The sequence below is a fragment of the Pararge aegeria genome, chromosome 21 (assembly GCF_905163445.1).
Source record: "Pararge aegeria chromosome 21, ilParAegt1.1, whole genome shotgun sequence".
NCBI lineage: Eukaryota > Metazoa > Arthropoda > Insecta > Lepidoptera > Nymphalidae > Pararge > Pararge aegeria.
The window spans coordinates 9340374-9357067 of record NC_053200.1 but is presented as its reverse complement, the minus strand read 5'-3'; the positions used below and the strand labels follow the sequence as shown (position 1 = coordinate 9357067).

General features: G+C 34.5%; 3 protein-coding genes across 3 annotated transcripts; 1 reads left to right on the top strand and 2 right to left on the bottom strand.

Moving 5' to 3' along the window:
- Positions 1–1916: 1916 nt before the first annotated feature.
- LOC120633345 (actin-related protein 3) lies at positions 1917–3631 on the bottom strand. The gene has a single exon (XM_039903537.1). It carries the CDS (start codon positions 3538–3540, stop codon positions 2284–2286), a length of 1257 nt encoding a protein of 418 aa, XP_039759471.1. The 5' UTR covers positions 3541–3631; the 3' UTR covers positions 1917–2283.
- A 1648-nt stretch (positions 3632–5279) lies between these two features.
- On the bottom strand, positions 5280–11532 carry LOC120633168 (leptin receptor gene-related protein). The gene is made up of 4 exons (XM_039903298.1): positions 11412–11532; positions 9343–9418; positions 8072–8258; positions 5280–7437 (listed from the first exon to the last, which is right to left on the bottom strand). The coding sequence occupies exons 1-4, from the start codon at positions 11425–11427 to the stop codon at positions 7324–7326; spliced, it is 393 nt and encodes a 130-aa protein (XP_039759232.1). The 5' UTR covers positions 11428–11532; the 3' UTR covers positions 5280–7323.
- A 628-nt stretch (positions 11533–12160) lies between these two features.
- Positions 12161–16461, top strand: LOC120633167 (DNA-directed RNA polymerases I, II, and III subunit RPABC1). The gene is made up of 6 exons (XM_039903297.1): positions 12161–12341; positions 12548–12636; positions 13733–13911; positions 14689–14851; positions 15516–15594; positions 16357–16461. Exons 1-6 carry the CDS (start codon positions 12285–12287, stop codon positions 16420–16422), a joined length of 633 nt encoding a protein of 210 aa, XP_039759231.1. The 5' UTR covers positions 12161–12284; the 3' UTR covers positions 16423–16461.
- The last annotated feature ends 233 nt before the right edge of the window (positions 16462–16694 follow it).

Sequence of the window (16694 nt, the reverse complement as noted above, 5' to 3'; positions counted from 1 at the left end):
TATCATATTTTAAACTATAATAAAAAAAAACTAAATTTTATATAAAATAAATATAGGGGTAAAAACTCGCCTCTCCCTATATGCTACCTCTTATTTCGGACATATCATGCAGCGTCGCAATAAGTGCTTATTATCACGGAAAAACATCGAAGGTAAGAGACCAAGAGGCCGTTCACTAACAAGTTGGGCAGACTAGCTGAGGGACCCCAAGTGCAAACTATACACCATTGCTGGCTTCGGATAGAAGCCCGTGTAAGCAACTGAGCCAAGAACACGATCTTCAGCAATGAAGGAGTGACTAGAGAAAGAAATTATCACTATAAGGTCCCGCATTTGAGCAGCATAGTGCGATACGAATAGGCTGACGAATAACTAGATATTAGCGAGGAAGAAATGAAGCAGATAATATAATAAGATAAGTAAATAACTACCAACTTAAATAATTTTAATTAAATACCATTTAATGCCACGTCTCCGCTAAATTGTGACTTGTATTCTCTGTCCAACAATAAAAGTGTCTGAAAGTAATTAGCTGCAGAGCGAAATAAAGGCGACCCTTTTTCTAACCGCGTCGAGTTCATCCGTCTTTACGGCCTCTCCCTTTTATCCTATAGTCAACCCCAGTGACAGTATTGTAGCCGTAGGGTCCGGGGAGAATGGAGGTGCACTATAACAAACTCATCCCCACCTCTTAGACCTTTTCACCCTCACCTATTTCGAAATCTACCTACCAACATTTTTTTAAATATAAACATGTTCCACCCCCACAAAGATGTATTTTGATCCCGTTTAAAAACCTTTTTTTCCTTGGATTGCCACAATAATTGAGATTATATATGATGCATCGTACCTACGTACCTAAAATTTTCTTGCATAACTAATATCTACTAATTACGCATGTCGGGCCCACTATAGTATGGTACCTACCAACATCACCAAAAGAAAACTATGTAGGTAACTAAGAACTTTGGGAAGTTAAATCGATTAATCATGCAAAAAAATGAAGTAATTTGGTTTATAGACCATAGAGTTCCAAGAAGCCAGTAATTAAACCGACCCCTGGTTTTCTATAATATAAAACGTAACAAAAGACGTTGGCATTGGCACTGGAGATGTTACTATTTATTTTATAATTGCAGGGAATGCAAAATGCCTAATACAAAATAAAAAAAAACAGTGGTTCTTGTATATTATTTCCGTAAAGAGTTATACAGGTACGTAATGCAGAAACTGTCGATTCATCCGATTGTGCGCTCCCTTGACACACAAAGAAAGCAGCTAATTGAAAACTACCAGTTTTGCGTTAGGGATAAAAAAGATAATAAATGTAAAAGTACTACTAACGCCATCTAGCTGATTATGGATGTACTTTTCACGCACAGTTTAAGTACAACCTCTATGAACGTCTACAGGCTATAGTTTCATTAATTGTGTAACATGAAACCATGCAAGCAAAGATTTTATATTATAAATAATCCATAGCCAGCGCGGCTATGCAGTACTGCAGTTTTTTACTGCAGTGCAGTAAAAAATTTGATTGATTTAATTTGATAAGAATATTTTATTTTTATGAACACAAATTCAGCTACAAGTTAGTAGTTAATGTTCGCAATACTGGAAAAATATAATATGGATTGACTTGTAATCTTTATACATTCTTGTATTTCTTTATAGAGATTGGTCTGATTAAATTTTTTAACAAAGTTGCTGCTAGAATGGAAATCACTAATTGACAACCAAGCTTGTTTTGCTAGTTAGTAATAAACAATTAATCCTGAAAACTGTTATTGTCAGTACTTAGCAAATTATAGATAAAATATCTTGTGTGTATCATAAAAATTATTAAAAAAAATTAAGTATTTTTAAAATGTTTTTAAATAAAACAACTTGTTATAGTGAAAAGTCTTTATTTGGTAATAAAGCTGGAATGCAATACATTAAATGCTTAGTAATTTCTGATATCCAGCTATAAATATTTATGATTTATCTATTTAGTAATATGACAAAATTATAGACAAAATATTTTACATTAATATAATAATTCAGAATGTGCACTGTCACTTTAAACCATAAAAAATTGTAATAAACAATACCTGTCTAGCATTTTAAACTTACTATGAATATAATATTAATTGTTAATGCTTAACTAACTCAAATAATATTACAGGCAGTCTTCATGTTATATCTAACAATTCACTAAAATTGTACATTATTTAGAGAATGTTGCCATGTTGACATGAGGGCTGCCCATACAATACTGGCATTTATAAACAGTCAAATTCATTAAGTCATGGTGCCAAAAACAGGGTTGTGCCTGCAAATGCTAGGTCCATACTCCATGTATGCTTGCTTACTGTGACACACCTGGTAAAACTCAGGTGTAGAACCCAACATACTCCCACCAAACCACACTGCGTACCGTTGCATATTGTGCGATATAACTTGGACATCAATAGGCTTAGGTGTAATACGTCCCTCGGATAACATTGTAGATAGTTTTAATCTTGCATCAACAGTTCTCTTTATGTCTCGTTGAAGCCTCCTACCAAAATCTCTGAACATTGTAGAGCCACCGGACAAAACTATATTCCCATATAAACCTCTTCGCACATCAATGGGACAGCTCTGTATAACTTCATCAACCATTTCATTCAAAGGAACTGTGAAATCTGCATTAGAGAACTCTGGATGGAAGAAAATCTCAGGCCCTAAGAATCTTTCATATCCAACATCAACTGAGAATGGGTTCTTAGTGATTGCATTGATGCCTGTGTAATTCTTCATCCATTTTGCAGGATCAGAGTCATATTTTGCAAATTCCTTTGCAATATCTGGACAAATATAGCTGTATCTCTCTTTGATGGCTTTCGCAGTTTCCAAACTCTGCTCTGGAGGGATTCCAACTTCACGTTCACGTAAAAGCGACTGAATAAATGATGTTATGTTCCTACCTGCTATTGGAATATGCTTGATACAAGATCCAATTACATAGCCTTCAGCAACAGGTACTATATGAGTTACACCATCACCACTATCGACAACGATCCCGGTAAAGGTACGGCCGGCCGATGTACGCGACTTCCACGACGCTGCGAGAGCTAGCACCGCTTGAACAGCTATGTAGAGTCCTGGTACATTGAATGACTCAAACATTATCTCGGCGAGATATTCACGGTTTTCCGGTGTATTCAACGGGGGCTCTGTTATCAGAAAATGATGGTCTTCGGGCTCGGCACGTAAATACTTAAAAATACATTGTTCTATATACCTCTCCATCAAGTCCCAGTCTTCCACTAGACCGTGACGGACGGGATATTTAACCGCGTACCCTGTCGCATCAAACGCTTCGTCACCGATAAAGAAATCTAAGTCTTCCACGGCCTTAGTCATCCGCCTAGTGCTTTGGTCACCAACTTTAGCAGTTTCCTTTATCGCAATGGCTGAAGGGATGATAAACTGGGGCTCCTTGTTCCCGGCGAATCCCAATTTGGTATACCCTGTTCCCACATCTATAACACAAGCCGGTAGGTGGTCACCCATAATTATTTCCAAATTTATCACTGATTTTCAATGGGTGCGGCGATATCTAAAATATTTTTGACGTGGGAAAATAACACATTCGAAATGTCAAATCCTACTGTCAAACGTCATGATTGAACGTCCGTTCAGGAAGGGAAGTTTTTTTTTATGTATTGATATTTTGCGATATCGGCTCCAGGCTCTAGGTATACATTGATGTGTTTTATAATTTCTTTTATCTATAGTTTATTAGTTTATAAAAGTTATTTACTAGCTAGCCAGCTCAACTCTTTGCCTGCTTGATGTTAAACGGTATCTTGTATGTTTCCGGTAATAATAAATGTTATTGCTTCGAACGGCTAAATTTGAAAGTATTAAGAAACAGAACAATGAAGTTGTTGTTTTTCATACTTACGGACTTAATATAGAGAGTAACCATAACAGTAACTGTAAACATACTTAAAAAACGGAAAAGGTACGGGATAAAACCTTATCAGTTACGTTCGTTTACTATTGCTCTTTCCTGTTATTATTTCAAAAAGGTATCAGTTACGTCCTGAAATTCATTAATTATTTATTTACCAGTAAGCAGTTAGAATAACCGCAATTTTTTATATTGCGCTATATGTTAGCCATTTACTGCAATCTCACCAATTGAATCGAATAGTATATTCCTAATCGAATAGTGATGATGCAGTCAAAGAGGCACCAACTCAGCTGGCAGGTTATTTAGGGGAATATGTTATATTAAACCCATTATATATTATTGTTTAGTCGGTTTCTACGCGACATCGTATCGAAATGGTCAATCGCTTGGCGGCACGGTTTTGTCGGTACGATAGTAACTAGCCACGAAATTATCTATCTAAATGTAGTAGTAGTAAAGCTCTAAAACCGAGCTCGTCCGGGGAAGAACTGCCACCATACTTATTTCTGCCGCCTCCGGTCCGGTCTAAAGGTTTTGGTTGCCGGTGTAATTACAGACAAAATGAGGCTCAACACCTACGCTTCAAGTTGATAGCCACAGCGCGGCACTTTGTTGGACGTGCTTCTTGCATGGTTTGCGAAGTGTTGCTGTTTTTATCCTTTGGTTTTCTACTTGCTTTATGCGTGGGTGGGCTCTATGGGTTCGATGTAATTTTTATTAAAAAAACAGCAGCTTTAAACAGAGCTAACGCTCACCACTACGCTAGGGAAGTCGCCTAATAGATAATAATCATCTTTTTTTAAAGACATGACATACAATTCTAAAAAATATTTAAAAAAAAAATTAAAATTGCTTTACATAAAAAAAGACCTATAAGCTATGACAGTATGCTATTTGGGATATCTTCCATTTACAGCGCACTGAGAAAACACATGAATGCCCACCCAGTGCTGCATAAATGGATTTTCTTGTTTCTCTGATAGCGTTTTCGGATTACTGTTGGAGCTTCCGCGCATTCAGCTCATCAGAAGCAGAAGCAAGTTTTTTTTGTTTTATCATTTTGCAATTACGGCTCTAGATTATTGTTCAGCCTTATACATTGCTGTTTTGTAATTACTTTCATTTATAATTAATTGGTTCGTGAGTGATTTACCGATTAGTTCGATCCCTCCTATATTTGATTTTTATTTTAATAGTAGACTCATGCACACGTCAAAGTTTTTTTTTAATTATAATGAAACTGAATACGGCCTGGATGTCTGCCAGTTTTTTGTACATACACGAGCTGAGGAAATAACAAGTCACCTCTAGTATTGAAAAATAAAACAAAAAATAAAGCAGGTAGTAACATTTATATTGTGACCCGATTCTAATACTATATTTACATAATATACATAACAGGAATGTAAAATTAAAAAAAAATGTATCTGGGTGCAGGTTATTACATAAAAAAAGGAAAGATTTTACTGAAGAAGTATGAAGTTTTTTACTAAAGATAATCGAAATCGAAATGTAATAAAAATGAAATCTTATAATGCTAGAGGTTACCCCAAGGCAACTTGTAGCAGCGATTCTGAGCCGTTTTTGTCGCATTTGCAACTCGCGAACGATACAATAGCATCGAATTTATTGTTCATCTGTTCCAGGCGATATTGGGGTCTTCTTTTCAACTAAAAGTAGGCTCTGACTGCTGTCTCGGCTGGTGCTAAGCTATAATCCAGACTAAGGTGGTGGCAGGCTAATAATCAATTTCAACGCGACATCGTACCGGAACGCTAAATCACTCAGCGGCACATCTTTGTCAGTAGGGTGGAAACTAGCGACGGCCGAAGCCTCACACCAGAAAAAAGGGATATGGATAAATATGGTACCGTGTTACCTAATAAAAAAGGCGAATTTCAGCTTCAAAAGGGCCAGAAAAAGTAGCCTATATCATCAGCTCGACTGTATCCTTCAGAACACGTTGTATACATGCTGCATCACGTATGTATCAGTGTTGTGTTCAGTATCCTGACAGTATTGAACATTGATGCAAAGCCGTTTTGAGTTTGTATCGCTACTGAATCGCTGCAGTCGGCGTGGACAACCTACGTAACATTTCTACCCACTGTTAACTTTTGTTATATAATATTAAAGTAATATAATTTCTAATCTTAAAGTTCTTTCAATAAACATTTTTTAATAACGTTACGATAAGATACCTACATAATTTATACGAATCAAATTAACAAATTAATTGAATTTTATTATTTTTTTTTTCATTTTATTAAATAGCTGATTACGCCCATTTGGGAGTGGGGTTATCTCTCATTGGGGAATTTTAAAAATGGCTTCAAAATACTTGTGTTGATAAGTGTTGGTTCCGACAGGAGCATAGTCAAGAGTCAAAAAATTGTTTTTCCGGGTGAATCCATGATTAATTATGGTGATGATGGAACCTCTTAAGTGGGTTCAATGCGAAAACCAACCATATAAATAATTATCTATTACATGCATGCATTGAAGCTAAACAAAGGATCTAATTAGTACTGAAATCATATTAACTAGCGTTATGTAGCTATAATGTAAAATAAAACTTAATTTTTTTTTACTTTTTCTTTAACCGCCACAATCCAGCCAACTATGCATATAATTGCTCTTGATCTTCTACGTGACTGACTCTATTTTATAATTCTTTTTGTAAAAAAAATCGGGATATACTCGGATGAGGTCATTTATATGTAAAAAAAAATTACATACCAATAATATTTTAAGATATTTTTGAGTTTATATTTTGGTGACCGCATAATGCAACAGACAAAGTTTTTCCTACCTTGTACATAATCCTTCATCTATACAAACTCACCTTAAAGGCTTCTGTAAAATGAATATTACATACATGTATTTATAATTTTCCTTTTAAACTAACTAAGCAAACAAGGAAATATAACAAAAAATAAATTTATTTATCTATGTATTTAAACTGTTTTGTATTAATTAAAAACATTCATATCGTAATTATTAAAGGTTAGGCATGAGGATTAATTCGCTAATTCGTAAAAAAATACACATGCTATTTTTATAATGTTAAATACAATTTTCTTTAAAATACTTAATTAAGTAGGTTAACCTGCAAATTAAATAGAACAACCGTACAACCAACCAAAGACAATATTAACTATAAAGGGAGATACAGCAACAGATAATACAAAAAATCATTAATGACTTAAACAATATAAACTCAATTTTATTTAGATTAATATCAGTATCATTATCAGACTTAAATTATTACATATGGGTAAACAATAGGTATAGCCACATTTCTTATAATACAAAAAATCTGTTTTACTATCGTCTCTGTGTATAATTTTGTCTATAACAAAGACATTTTAGATCTCTCACCACATCGCATAATCGGAGTCGTCCATGTCAAAGATTGTAAAGAATCCGAGAACGGTAAGGTATACGATAACGTTACCTGCTAGTGTTAAATAGCAGGCACCCCACAGGATCTGTAAAACAAAGATTAGGAACATTCGTAAAATTCAAAATTAATTTATTTTAAGTAGGTCTTTGTTAAAAGAACTTTTGAAACGTCGTCTGCATGTTTGATGTGTCTCTACGACCGGTTCGGAAAGCAAATTTTATCGAGAGGAAGCCGCAAAAATTTCAGCAGTTCCCTTTTCCCAGATCATTTACTTACAGATTAACTTTTTTTTTTCTTCTGAGAGATAAAAGCGGAGCAGCTTCCAATCAAACTTGACACTAACCTTATCATCAATTGTGTAGTAACCAGGTAACCAGTTTCATTTAAGAAATTAAATATCACATTCCTTAACGGTGAAAATAAACATGATGTGGAAACCTGCATGCTTGAGAGTTCTCCATAACATTCCTAAAGGTGTGTGAAGTCTACCAACCATAATTGGGTGGTAAGGTGGATTGCGGTCTCTGGGGGGCGCTCTCATTCTGAGAGACATTAACGATGCTGTATAAGTACACAAGTTAACGTAACTTAGGAGATTTTAGGCAATAGGTAAAAGTAACACTGTATCTAGTCCATAAGGAGTTTCTTACTGTGGGTTAACATTTTTTGATATAAAGTTTATTATTAAAAATAAAAATTACTACAATTTTTATACATACCACAGAAGCTCTCGCAAGCACAATGGGCAGAGCAAATGAGCTAACAAGTATGCCCATGGTTATAAAGATGGCTGCCTCCATACAGGGTGAGTTTGTTCCGCCTGCACTGTCGGTGTGACGTCGAGCGATCATGGTCGGAATTGGGCAAAGGATGTAGAAGAGGACTACAAAGAACGGCCACCATAACCTGAAATACCATTTATAGTTTAGGAAGAAAATTAGAAATAAAAAAACCTCTTCCGATAAGTTTTCCGTTCAAATTTAGTTCCGCTATTCTACCCCGACCTACCGCGTTGTATCGCCCGCCTGCGCTATAACTTCGTATGTTTCTTAATTGCAAAAAAGATAAATAAAATCTGGATGGTATTTTCACCTGAGTTCTGGTTCCTGTGGTTCAAAAAATCTGGAGGTGGCATTTGTATAAAAAGTGAAGTTTTTTTTATAGTAGTAATAGTAGAAAATGAAACCAAGTAAATTGCCCACCTTCACTAAATGACGTAGTAAGAGATAAACCAACAGATAAACAGAGCAACAGCTGTAAATTCAAAAATTCAAAATTCATTTATTTCAAGTATGCCTAATAAGCACTTTTGAAACGTCAAGTCTGTCTGTGTGTAGTGACTCTACCACCAGTTCGGAAGGCAGATTCTACCGAGAAGAATACAGCAAGAAACTCAGCAGTTGCTCTTTTACAATACCAATAGGCAACAATTTACATTTTACATTTTAAAATTCATTTTTCTGTCTTGTGAGAGATGAAAGCAGAGCCGGATGCTTCCAAGCAACCTTGTCATTAAGAAATTCATCAATTGTATAATAACCTCGCTGTAATAAATGTGTTTTAACACATTCTTTAAACTTATGCATTGGTAGGTCCAAAGTTACCTTAGGAATCATATTATAAAAGCGTATACTCAATCCCACAAATGACTTCTGCACCTTTGCAGATGTCACAATGTCACAATTTATGACCATTTCTTGTAAGTCGGCTGTTTATATCCAGTGTTTGTTTATAAAGACTAATATGTTGTCTTGCAAATACTATATTGTTATAAATATATTGTGAGGCTACCGTAAGTATACCTATTTCTTAAAATTTTTCTTTTTTCTGTGTCCATCATCATGAGCAGTAGGTGTTAGGTAAGACTCATGTGTATGTAATTACAACAGTAATCACACCCTTTAAACCAGAACAGTAATAGTGCTTTGCTGCTTTTTGTGCCAGCTTCATTGAGGCTAAACTACTAAAAAAGAATCTATTCCATACTCACTTATACTGTGGCAAGGCACATGCTAGTATAACAAATGTCATTCCAATAGATCCAGCAAAGGCCAGGGACACCAAACTGTAAGAATTCGAAATTAATATTAGAAACAGAAATGCACTCTTTACACACAATTCCAGCAATAAGGAGACATTTTCTTCTTTTGTTAACTGATTGTTTGTGAAAACGAGGAACAGCAACAAATGTTAACTATCAGCATCACTATTATTATTATCTGCCTTTTAACATCCTACTACTGGGAGTGGCGTGCATAGAGGGTATGCACAGGGAATGCAGATGATATAAAATGAAGAAAATCTCCAGTATGAGTTATAAAAAACATAAGGATAGGCATTGTAGGAGGTATAAAAAGCCTACCCTTAAGTATTTATAACTCGTACTAGGGATTTTCTTCTTTTTCTATCATCTGCATACCCTTTGCATACCCTCTATGCACGCCACTGACTACTGAGTACAGTCCCCTGTCTCATAGGAGTGATAGTTTAAGTGCAGGGGGTAAGAGTTTAAATTATATTTATTACATGGAATTGACAATAAATAAGACTAAACATGCTCTCCAAGACACTGAGATGGATAAATTTCCCAATCCCACAAGTTTTAACAGGAAACCCAATAACCAATAATATAATGGCACACCCCTATAAATTAACCCAAGACTTCATGATCCATATTTGAACATGTAAACCTCTAGACTATTGAGATAGTCGGTAACTATACTTCCAACAAATTGCATTTGGTTAAATAATAAAAGCTGAAAATACCTGAATACCATTACTCTTTTAAATTATAACAAGATAACAAACATTTAGAAAAAAATATGATTAAAAAAATAATCTAGTAGGTTAAAATTGTGTACAGATTCTATTATTGCTTACATTATAATCTGTATATTATTTTTTGATGCAACTTACTAATTGCCGTCTCATTTGCACAGCATTAACTTCTTTTCACATTTAGCCTACTTAGACAATACAGCATTTTTATACAATGTACATTGTTAATATTTTGAATAAGAAAGTTTTGAGATTTCTTTAGATGAGTGAATGGAATAAATTTAAGTTAATATCAACAAATAACAGATAAGATTGAAAGTTAATTGATTTAAATATTGTAAAAGTAGAGTAAATACCAGTATCTGTCACTGACCTGCACTAATATTTAAGCGTATCTATGTAAGGAAATATATTGGATTAGAGGAGGCAGAAAAAGTGCAGATAGTTGTTAGGGCTTTGGTTACCTCTTAGGGGGATTTTTGCAGCACACACCTTGAACTTTTTGTTTAGGTGCATTTTTATTTTAAGTATAATAACTTCCTTAAACAGTTTAAGAAAACATTGTGAGGAAACCATGTATGCAAGTTCTCCATAATGTTTTAAAGCATATGAAGTCTACCATCCTACTGTAGTCTATCTGCCCTTGGCCAGCTTGGTGGACTACAGCCTAAACCTATCTCATTCTAGGATGAGCAAAACCCACTACAGAGCCACTTTCAGTATGGCCCATTACAGAGCACGCCTGTAATTGCAAGTGGCCCTTTATTGGGTTGACAAGATGAGGAGGCTAAAAAACTATGAGGGAAGTTAGTGCTGTTGTTCGTAGTGGTAACCATTGTTGCCAAGGAACTTAAATTGAGAAAATTATTGGAAAAGCTTTACGTGATACTGAGACTAAATGCTCTGCAAAGCAACTTGTAACTTATTGCTTATATTCAAAAAACAAAAGCATGTGAATCAACAATTAAAACGCGGGAGAAGTCGTAGACGGAGCGTCATCAAATAAACATTAAAAGAATATTTGAAATAAGAAGCAATCTACCTATCACACACAAATTTTAATTGATTTAACTTTATGCAATATATTTATTACTTACCCTATAAATAATCCATTAGGTTAACATGGAACAAAGAGAAAATTATTATGTATTATAATATATTTAGAATTGCTGTTATTTGATTAAAAAAATGTTTGTAAATACAACAAATGACTCATACAAATAGATTAAAGTGGGTCTTTGTTTTTCTCAACAACGATGATCTGATAACCATAATTTTTACCTTTAATTCCAGCCATTGTTTCAATATAAGTAATCTATATTTTGTCTTAAAACTAATACATAAAAAATCCGTAATATTAGAAAAACTTTCAGAATTTTAGAAAAGTCACAAGCAGAGAACTTGGGACAGAATACAGATACAAAATGGTAGGTACACTAATCGCAATAAAGATTCAAAATAAAACAATTATACTATTTATCCTGTTATGTCTATTTAACTTAACTTGATGCGTGAATATTTGTAGAAGTGTTCCTTTCTCTTTCTCTACTCGCCATTTTATTTTTAGTTTGATTGGGTGCATTCCTTCATAAGATTTAAAATACTCATAGTAGAAAGGGTACCAGGAAGAACAAGTTTGCGTCCAAGTAGCCACTATCAAGTGACATGTTATCAAGATAACCATTCCCAGTTATAGTAAAACATGTTATTTAAAGAGACGTCCTTAATTTTGGATTACGTCCATAATAATTTTCGAGATGCACGTTTCAAAATAACGATAAAAAACACTGAATACTCCAGTATCTCAATCAGTTTGCGCGGCAAGTTAAGATGAACGGATCAAGGTTCATAATGGCACCTTTATGTATTATTATGAGCATTTGGGTCTGCAAAGTGGGTTGTGCCATCGCCCATCACTGTCCATTATTCTCAAAGCTTTATGCCTTACAAATTACAATCAGATAAGATCTAAATATAAAGCACTGAAGACATGGCTGTACGGTGATATACCTTTGCCTTTTCCCTACGGGAAAAAAAAAGCCATAATTCTTCGTGATTCTGTTGTGATATTTACAATTCAATTTGAATTTCGATTTAACTTATCTAAGTAATTCTACGTTTTTTAAGTTTAATAAATATTATTTGCTGTAACTAATGGATGACGATGCGGAAACTTACAAACTGTGGCGAATCCGAAAAACTGTAATGCAGGTAATTATTTTGAGGTTATTGTTATTGTTTGAAAGTAACCCTATTTTTTATATTTTCCATTTCCTATGTAGTATTAAGCACGCTCATAGAATTTTTGCGGAACTCAGTTTGCGGAATGAAAAAAAGCTATGAAAAGGTTAACTTTAGGTTAACAGACTTATTAAAAAAACTTTGCAAATGTTGACTTATTTGTATTAATATTACAGTTGTGTCACGACAGAGGATATCTAGTAACGCAAGATGAATTGGACCAAACTTTAGATCAGTTCAAAGAACAATTTGGAGACAAACCAAGGTTAGCTATACAAGTTTAAAATTACTGAATTTTATAGGTAGAAAAATTAATGTCTATGTTTTTGTTTACATAAAATAGATAAAATATAGGCTAAAGAGTAGTATAAACGTCTCTTTATATAGTATTGGTTTATTTATATTTCTATTGGAAAAGGTCCCCATCTTATCATATCTCGTTAAAGTAGGAGTTCCTGAATTACAGAATTTGTAATAGGGATTCCATGGTCAAAGTCTATGGACAGACTCACATAATAAGCACTACATATATGTTACTGTGGTGAGTTGGGTGCATAAATGTATAAAACTATTACTATGTGAACAGTACTTTCAATTATATTTTTCTTTATTTTCTCATCTAATACCTGCATTTTTAACTGAAATTTGTTTGTCAATAACAAATAAACACAACAAAATTGATAAACAAATAATATTACCTAAATGACAGTTGTAACATACTGACTTTTATAACTTTAAGAATTGACAACCATTATTTTTTCTTCCAAAAAGTATACTTAGGAAAGCAAATTTCTCAAAACATACCATCTACTGATTTTGGTACTATTACTTTACTAGCAGGAATAAATAGTTTTCCTTTCTTTTTGTTTGGTCTGTTTCTTGTTTTTTGTAATGTATATCCCATATTTTGTTATCTTCTTCAGTCTACAATGTATTTTTTTAACACCACTTGCTGATAAATGTCTTATTATCTGTTATCCAATCGTAAAGCATATAAATAGATTAAAATAGCTGTATTATGTACTAAAATCCAGTACAGTATTATTAAATGTTATTTTAATAAAGAAACAACACAGATCATAAGAAAACTATGTTCATTTTTATATGGCTATCTAACATTGACAAATTATGGTACCACCAGAGCTAATTTATAACAGTGTTAATATATTTAATTTAAATTTCAAAATATACTAGCCGTAATTTTAGTGTGTGTAAATTAGTAAGGTATTCAATGGAGTTCCGTCTTGATGCTTGGGATTTATCCTGTTACTCATAAAAGGCTGTGTTGCAGCTGTATTAAACTATTTTTGATATGTTTATTATTATGAATGCATTTTATAAGAATGATTATTAATTTACAGTGAGAAGCGCCCAGCAAGGAGTGACTTGATAGTCCTAGTTGCTCACAATGATGACCCCACAGACCAGATGTTTGTGTTTTTCCCAGATGAAGCCAAGATCGGAATTAAGACCATCAAAACATACTGTACGAGAATGCAAGAGGAAAATATTCATAGAGCGATTGTTGTTGTTCAAGCAGGTAACTGATGTTTAGCACAACTTCTTTTTTAATATCTTAGGCAGATAATTTATCCTGAATATTAATTCAATATGAAAACAAATGTGACTTGTGTTTTTTTCATCTCTGCTAGGCAATGACTTAAGTACCATCTAGAGGACCTATTATAACTTCGAAAAAACTATTTACCGAAGGATTCATATCATCATGCCAACCAATGGACGTCCACTGGACAGATGAAATCGAACACGAGAGGGAGCCGCTGGATTCGGACGAGCGGCTCCCTGCGACTCGTTCGATGTGATCTGTCTACCTGGTCGGGGGTCTACCAACGCTGCGTTTTTCGTTGCAAGCAGTTACGTTACGAATGACTATTTTTCTCATTCGCGAATGCGAATTTTCGGGACACGAATGTGCAAATGCGAATGTTTGGGAGTAACGTTTAAATAAATAATTTATTAATTTAGGTCATAATTTTTACTACTTGTTTATTTATGTATTATTTCCGTAGTTATTATTTAAAACCGACTGACAAGTAAAAGACCATAAAGCCAAACTAACCAAGCAGCGAGAAAGACGCATTGGTCGAATAATCACGTGATGCCTGCCTGTGCCTTCTGCGCATAGTTCAGCGTAACACATTATTAAAAATGATACCGTGCTTTTATTTTCGGTGGTTTTGCTACTATTATTTTGTTGGAAACGATTTGAATAGCCCAACACTTTTTTTAATTTTACTCTAAAAGTAAACTGTAATTATTTTTATTACAATATATGTAATATGATAATATTTTCTAGGTATGACCCCATCTGCAAAGCAGTCTCTGGTTGACATGGCGCCGAAGTACATTCTAGAACAATTCCTCGAGTCAGAGCTTCTTATCAACATAACGGAACACGAATTGGTACCAGAGCACATAGTGTTGACACCTGATGAGAAACAGGAGCTTTTGGCAAGATAGTATCCTTTTGTGAACAAACTTTTATGCAGATTCTAATCGGAAATCTGTGCAGTAGGCGATCTTATTGGAAAGTCTAAGCATAAAGCTTGCTAGGAGGGATGCACTTCATGCATGCGCAAAAGCTCTGCCTACCCTACAATTTTTTTATAACTTGTATAAGATTTTTGCATTTTATGCCATCTTCCTAGACGAAAACGCCATTAGGCTTGCTCGATGAAGAAATATGCGCAGTAGTCATTTTTAAATGATGTAGTGCTGGAGAAAATGCAAGCTATAATTAATATCCACTTGCGTCACGAAAGTTTATAACTTGGAGGTTCCGGGTTCGATTCCCGGCGGAATTTTCTCTGGTATGGTCTGGTGGGAGGTCTAAGCAGTGGCTAATTACCACCCAACCGAGAAAGACGTGCCGCTAAGCGATCTACCGTTCCGGTACGATTTCGCGCAGTAAACAGATTAGGGTGAACTGCCAAACTCTATAAAAGGTTAGCCCGCCACCATCTTAGATTGCATCATCACTTATCACTAGGTGAGGTTGCAGTCAAGGGCAAACATTCTTCGTTAATCGTCTAGTATTGATCGATTCTTTAATAGTATAGTTTGAAATAGGGATGAATTAAAAAAAATGAATTAAGTGTAATTTTCCTTGATTATTTAATACAGTAAATTAAAAGAAAACATGTTGATGAGGATACAGGCGGGTGATCCAGTTGCGAGATACTTCGGCTTGAAGAGAGGACAGGTAATCATTATTATCATTGTGTACACATTTCGCTGAGTTAGTCCACCAATCCGCAGTGGGCCAGCGTGGTGGACTCCGGCCTTAACCCTTCTTACTGTGTAGTAAGAAGGGTTAAGGCGTTGTGTAGTGGGCCGTTAATGCGTATTAACGGCCCTATCCCCTTATACTATACTAGCTGTTGCCGGCGACTTCGTCTGCGTTTCTTTTGTTTTTCGAAAGACATGTGGCATTCAATTTAGGCGTAATTCTACTGAAATTGTTAACTTGTGTTTTCTTTTATAAAAAAAAGTAAGTAAGTAATTATTTAAATCGGTTATCATTTGACGGCGTTGTGATGCAAAATCGTCTAACACTTTCGTCCCCTCTCCCAAAAGATATGAGTTTAATTTCGGGATAAAAAGCATCCTATATTACTTCTAATACCTTCAGGAATATATGAACAAAGTTTCATATGAGGATCGGCTAAGTAGTTTTTGCGTGAAAGCGTAACAAACAAACTTATATTCTCATTTATAATATTAGTAGAGACTATATTAATTACCTTAACCCACAAACGAACGGCCCAATGTCACAAGACAGATTGCCGAGTTACAGCAATAAAAGAAACGAGAGAAAAAAAAATACAAAAAAAATTTTAATGATGTAAGTTTATTGTTTAAATAAAATAAAACAAAATCTAGCCCGGCGAAGCGGGCTGGGTACGCTAGTTAATAATAAGTTTCAAGAGAAATCATAATTTCTTCTCTTTCAAAAAATTTTCAGGTGGTGAAAATTATTCGGAATTCAGAAACAGCCGGCAGATACATTTCATACAGATTAGTTTGTTAAGACTAGAGTTAATTACTTATAAAATTACAAATTTTTAAAGTGTGTTTTATTTCTTACAAGCCCTGGCCTAACCCGCTTAATAAAACCTATACTTTTCTACTTAACCTAGAAACGAGAAACTTGCTGCCTGGAAGAAGGACTTACTAAATATTTTTAACCTCAACAAATACGAGGGGGTGTTATTGTTTGACGTGTCTGTATGCGAAAGTGTGTTTGTTTAATTATTTGTTTGTCGTTCTTTAACGCCACAACTAAGCCACTAATCGGGTTAA